Below are 6494 nucleotides of genomic sequence, written 5' to 3' on the forward strand. Positions count from 1 at the left end.
AACTTGTATAATTTGTTTTCTTGCTTCAATAGGAAGACATTTCTTGATTCGTTATAGAAAACCCAATTTAGGTCTAAGCTTTTTCAGAAGATTTTCAATATGAGTACATTAAAGTCCAGATTTTCATCCAGCCATATACCGAAGTATTTATAAAAATGTTCTCTTTCTATATACTCTCCTTGGAATGTTAAAATAGGGTAGTCTGATTTGATACTACTACGAGAAAAGGAATGGTTTGAGGAACATGACAAAGTGTTCAACCTGCATTAGTCCATCTGTGTTGGACTAACAAATTCAATTCATGGTGGCCTCACCTCACAACCTAAAGGATCTGCTGCCAAAGTTTTGGTGCCAGATGCCACAGGACAGCTTCAGGAGGTTCTTTAGCAGCATGTGGAGGCCCAACAGCCTGTTAGGAGGGTGGTCAACATTTTGGCTCATCAATGTTTAATTTTAGTCTATGGGTGGTTACAATTAAGCCCACTGTATGTTTTTCCAATTATTTGTTTTGTAACCAATACATGTAATATAAAAACAAAATCAAAAAAATTCTGTGCTTATAGAGAATATTTACTCTGTAAATTGAAATTGTATTGTGCTACTATACTGTACCTCTGACTGTGTTTTGCAGATAAACGTTTGAAATTTAACACCCGTCACTTTCTGAAATGAACCAAAAATGATGACGTCTATAGGGCCATAGAAAATTTCAGTAAAAATGTCTTAACATTTGATTGGTTTAGCAAGGATTCTTGACTAAAAATGTTATGACCGTAAGCAGAGAAATGCTTTTAGGATTGATTTCACTTTGACGGCCTACACATTAAAGGGTAAGTTCATCCCAAAATCAAATTTGTGCGATTTCTTACCCACATGACGTTAAACATGTTTTGAGACCTCCTGGCATCTTCTGAGCACAAATAAATATATTTAGGTGCCATCCGAGAGATTTCCAAGCCTCCTCAAAGACAATGGTTATAGTTGTTGTCAAGGTCCAGATAAGTACTAAAGATATCGTTAAATTGGTCCATCCGCTCATAGTGGCTCAACTGAATTTTTTTGAAGCGACGACCAACCAAAATAATGACTTTAATCTCTGTCTTGTCAGTCTATGGTGCATGTTCACGAGAGCACTTCGGCGCATGCGCGTTCTGACTGACAACCCGGAAGCCCAACTCTGTGTTTACAAGCAGACGCACTCTGTATATAAGCTGATTTTCGCAAAATGTCTGATGGAAGACTTGTAATTTTTTGCTCAACCGAATTAGAGGTCTGCACTAAAGCCCGAACCCGGCCCGTACCCGAGATTGTTTAACCCGACCCGGTCCGACCATTACAGTTACATTGTAAGCCCGAACCCGAAGTACGTTAACAGCAAGCTTTGTTGAAATGTTGCATTTTATGATTGCTTGCGATGATTAAAAAAAAAAAGCTACATGTTGGCAAACACAATTTCATCAAGGCACGGTAGCCCCCTCAGCAGTGAACACACAAGCAAAAATAAGAAATACCACAGACTTACCAATAACAAAACTTTGCTGTGGGTGAACAGGTGTAAAAGTCAAAAATCATTTTTGAACCCTCTGGAAATGTTGGTTTAAGTGCCGTCCTCCTCTGATTAAAAGTTAGCCCAGCTGCACTGAAGTTCCTCTCGCTGCTGCTGCTAACGTTACTTGCAGGGATGCTGAGGATACTACAGGCCAGTCTTGACAGTAATGACAAGATCATAATCCTTCCAGAGTGCAGCTTTCCCTGCATCATTTGTTTTCCATTGCTAATATTTTGCTTTATCGCACTCATCTTACCATCACTTGCTGTGTTGTGACAACAAGGACAAGAGCGGGAGCACGTGCACAGAACAGTTTTTCTCTCGTGTTTTTTTGTGGTCACAATGCAGCAAACACGTAAAACTTGTTTGTATATAGCCTATATTTTTTTTGGTTACAGACCCGAGGCTATTCATTAAACATTAACCCGAACCCGACCCGAAGCCTGCAAGTTTTTCAGGCCCCGTCAGGCTCAGGTCGGGTTGCAGACCTCTAAACCTAATGCGCATGCGTCGAAGTGCTCTTGTGTGTGCGCACCATAGACTGACAAACCAGCGGAGAGGAGGTCTCAAAACATGTTTAACGTCATGTGGGTGAGTAAAAAATCATGAACTTGCACTTTAACATCCTGTACAATGTGTCTGGAGGCCATACCTGTTTGAAAGGGTGATTGTTCTAAAACAGGCTTCATTTGAAGTACCCAGTGAGAAAGCTAAAAGCACCTAGAAAATTTTTAGACATACTTTGACTATATTTGCCCGTGCAATATTCTGTTTTTAAAAGGTTACGTTTTCTGGAGTCTGTACAACTATAGAAACTTTCACATGAACCCGTTTTGGTCCTGTAATTATGCACTTGATTATGCACATCAAAAATGACATGATTTCTGATGGCCTGTGACTTTTTTTGTCCCCTTGTGTAGTGATAGAAGATAGCATGCCCAAAGACTCCTCAGAGGACTCTACGAGAGTATCTGTACCATCTGAGAAAATCCAAGTTGATACAGAACAGCACCCATTTCTGACGACTGAGTCGTACTCTTGTGTCTCTGAATCCTCTGTTCAGGACCAACCTTTGCCCTCAACAACCAGTGAGACCGAAGAGAATTTTGATTTTAAGGCTCTCAGCGAAGCAATTTCACAGTTCAAGGCATCCAGGATGCAAGGAAAATCTGATGCAGGTGAAACGGCACAACATTCCTTTAGAGTCTATCCTCATCAGAGCTTTTTGAGTCACGATTTGACCGATTCCTGTCCTCTGTACTCCTCTCAAAACAATGTTTTGTCCAGTACTGCCTTTGAGACACTTGGCTCTCATACTGAAAGCCAGATCCAGTCAGCTGGCGACTGTGATGAGCTCAGCCCTGTTCTGGAATCAGGCGTCAAAGAATTTACTGGTGCTCAGTCGAGCTGCTCTTCTGTTTATGGGAATGAAGAAATTACGACTTCTGCTTCGTCTCCTGTTAAAGTCAACGGTGAGGTGCAAGAAGGAACAGCTTGCAGGAGCGAACCAACACCTATGGCCATGTCCTTCACAGCGGCTGAGAACATCAGCAGTGTGTCTGACCATTTCAAACCTTGGGAGAACTCTGGCGCTGTCAACTGTTCCACGGACACTTGGTCAGGCACAACGAATAGCGGGAGCCAAAGTGACCAAGACTCCAAAGAAAGAGCCGTTACAGCTCAGGGCAACACCAGTTCTTCTGAACCAACCAATAAGGACAAACATGGGAAAAGTAGCTTCCCTCCCAGAACTGGCAATTCCGGATTCGGCATGGATCGTTTTAATTCAGTGAGTCAAATTGCGTTGCAGGGAGGTAGCTTAATTCCGACACCACACAGATCCACGGTTGCGAACTGCCCTAGATTTATATCCCCCAATGGTGCTATTGGACTGGGACATCCTCTGCTGAACTGCAACGTTCCCAACACCCTTGGAGTTGTACCTGTCTTGGGAGGTCTCTTGCCAAATCCTAACATCCAAATGGCATGGAACAGTTTAGCTCAAGGGTCAGCATCAGGCTTTTGGGGTGCACAGCGTGGCATCGATTTACAGCAGATGCAGAGAGCTCAGTTTCTCCAGACTTGGCATGGAAATCCTGGATTCCAAGGAAACGGTTTTCATAACAATAGGGGAGGCTTCAGTGGCTGGTGAAGGATTGAAAGCATGTAGATAGTTTTCATATTGTTGTGAAAGTCTCTCTTTTTATTCAATGCGAGAATATCTCAAATTTCCAGGTTTTTACAACAAGCTTAAGGAATAATTTCAATTTTTTTTGGAGAACATTATATTTGCATTTTGCAAGCTTTTTGGTTAGACTAATAATATTGGTTATTTTTTCACAACACTACAGTCAGGAGTCTCTGTAGGGCCCTGGTTTTAATTTTATTTTTATAATAACACTGGAAACTTACATTAAACACAACTTTAAATGTCCATCTGTTATCATCTTAGTGGTTTGTCTATGTGGCTAATATGTGTGTTGAACCAAGATGGAAAAAAATAAGTCATAAACTCATACAATGCATTTGTGTTGTTGTTAAATACTTTTAATTCACATGTGCATATTGGAAAACTATATTAAATTCATAGTCCAGCCAGAACTCAAAACTTCAAGATTACTCAAATCAGTCCCAAACCCAAATCACCAGGTACCACAATTACACAATAAGTATAAAATCACTGCCAAAGTAATGAACAATTTCATTACCTAAATTCACAGTTAGAGATGCCAATATAAACATTTTAAAGCTCTTAACTCTAACTTAAATTCATTTTAAGAGCTTACTGTTTGATGATATAAAGTGCTGATTTCAGGGATAGTGTTAAAGCAGCTTTGCCTCACATGGCCGAAAAGGTGGAAAGTGTTGTTTTTGTTGTGTTTGAAGTAAAGGGTTTAAACTGGTTTCTAGCTCTCTCTGTTTCAGCAGCAGACCCTGTAACAGGAAAAAAATCATAACATTTTATATGGTTATATTATATATTAGTGTTTCCTACAGATGGAAACTAAGTCAATTCTAACTCTATGGAGACAGATCAGTCTCAATAATAATACATTTACAAAACACAATTCATAAATTCACAGCACAATTCACATTCGTAAATTCAAAACACAATTCATAAATTCACAAACATTTTCCCCAAATGCTCACACAAATATATCTCGCAGAAATAAATTCAGAATGTTTTCACAAATATGTATAAATCATGTTCTTGAATTACTTTCCAGTAAACATTTGTGAATGTTGTTACATGTATTTATGGATTGGTGAATCTGCATTTGCAAATCGTCACGTGTGTGGATTGCTTTGAATTTGTGTGTGGTATTTTTGAGACTGTCCTGCCACGGTGAGAGTCAAGCGTAACTTTTTTTTTTAAGGATGGCCTGTTCAGCCAATCGCGTTGAGCTTTTGAGCCACCAACCAAAACGCTCCTTACTGACTCGAGAAGCTCGACGCTGCACAGTATTGTGCAGTGTGCCTGCACTGGTTCAAAAACAGAGGGGAAGAGAAGAGCACACTCAACAAGTAAGTAAAGGTTACTTTTTATACCTGATGCCACTCTATATCTCATAAAATATTCATAAAGCTTGTTTTTGTTACTGAGCTGGCGGTGTTGAATTGAAGGTGAACATGTTTGAACTGGTGTTTGTAAGAAGACTGTTGCAGTTACAAGAGCCTTTAAATTTCAGTCGCCACAAACTTTGCTCTTGCGGTTCACGTAATAAAACATTTAAACAGATGTTGACACGTATGCCTGAGCGATAAAATAAGAGTAATTTTAAATATTGTAGTTGGGGCTCGGGGGCGTTGGATCCTCTGCTGTTATATTTTAAATGCTGGCAATGTTTTACCTCTTCAGGATGTCATCGCAATTCGCAAGACAAAGCATATTTAAAGCTTTGATATGTTAATGAAAGAAGGGAAATGGCGTGGAATATGACTTGTGGTGATAGTTTCAAATATTGAATTTCAGCACCAAAGCACATTTATTTCAGTATTTTTCGACCACATTTGTTGCTGAAATGACTGCATTTCTTGTCTTTTTAACATATTAGTTGATCTCTCACATCCAGTAGTAGTCAGCTTTAGTTAATGTGTATTGGTAGATAATAGCTACTTAGATTTATATGTTCTAACTGCAGTTAACTATACTAACAATAAACTTGGATACATTGATGAATTTAAACTGTGCCACACAACTTAAACCTCTGACACATTGTTCTCTCTCCTTAATAGGAGCTGATAGAAAAGTCTAAGCAAGATATTTTCCTGTAGTCATGCAGTCTCAAGTTTCAGTTGTGGTGGGTGTTGTTATTTATTTAATACAGGCAAATAATACAACAAACACTACACATGTACAGTAGGACCGATTATTATTTCGTTATTGTTATTATTAAGCAGGTAGTCTGTTACAGAGACTGAAATGACATAAGCTTATTATTTTTTTCACTCTTAAATGTGGCTTGTTAACGGGTGTATGTCTTTGTTTTCAGCAGGATGGCTAATGAGTGGAGTGATGAATTTTCTGGTAGAGTGATGCAGTTTCTCAGTGGGGTCGTTGGACTGGTGGAGTTGCTGGAGCGGTTTGATGATTAGCCTGTAAGATAGAATTGAATATTGTCTGAAATTAGTTATAAATTCATTGTCAAGTGCCAAAGTGCTATCACATACAAGGCCACACATTTTCACAAATTTTTAAAGCAGATATTAATATGATGTAAAGCACTTGATATAATATGGACAGTTTTATATCATAAATTCATACATTAATAATAATGCAATGACAAGAGACCAGACAAACAAGTGAAACAGATACATACCCATGGAACATATTTCAACTTCACTATATCACAAATATTTTATGTTTAACTACATTGCTACATTTGCTTGACAGTTGGTTACTTACTAAATTAACTTGACTTTTTAGGTAACTGTTGCTGTACTG

The 6494-nt window shown here is 38.9% G+C and overlaps 2 protein-coding genes across 13 annotated transcripts in view; one reads left to right on the forward strand and one right to left on the reverse strand.

The window, feature by feature from the left end:
- The window catches only part of tasora (transcription activation suppressor a), a 91573-nt gene extending 85418 nt beyond the window's left edge, over positions 1–6155 (forward strand). For 3 of the 8 annotated variants that reach the window (XM_057325552.1, XM_057325553.1, XM_057325554.1), the window contains exon 23: positions 2470–3983. In XM_057325552.1, coding sequence (XP_057181535.1) covers positions 2470–3701 — 1232 coding nt within the window. In that variant the 3' untranslated portion in view covers positions 3702–3983. Of the gene's footprint in view, positions 1–2469; positions 3984–4926; positions 5075–5785; positions 5851–6042 lie in introns of those variants that run through there. The other 5 variants (XR_008962066.1, XR_008962068.1, XR_008962067.1 and 2 more) reach the window with 5 other exon arrangements.
- The window catches only part of ccdc66 (coiled-coil domain containing 66), a 114621-nt gene continuing 112231 nt past the window's right edge, over positions 4105–6494 (reverse strand). For 4 of the 5 annotated variants that reach the window (XM_057325557.1, XM_057325558.1, XM_057325559.1 and 1 more), the window contains one exon: positions 4105–4483. In XM_057325557.1, coding sequence (XP_057181540.1) covers positions 4373–4483 — 111 coding nt within the window. In that variant the 3' untranslated portion in view covers positions 4105–4372. Of the gene's footprint in view, positions 4484–6030; positions 6147–6494 lie in introns of those variants that run through there. The other variant, XR_008962070.1, reaches the window with a different exon arrangement.

Source organism: Triplophysa rosa, linkage group LG25 (genome assembly GCF_024868665.1).
Source record: "Triplophysa rosa linkage group LG25, Trosa_1v2, whole genome shotgun sequence".
Lineage (NCBI taxonomy): Eukaryota > Metazoa > Chordata > Actinopteri > Cypriniformes > Nemacheilidae > Triplophysa > Triplophysa rosa.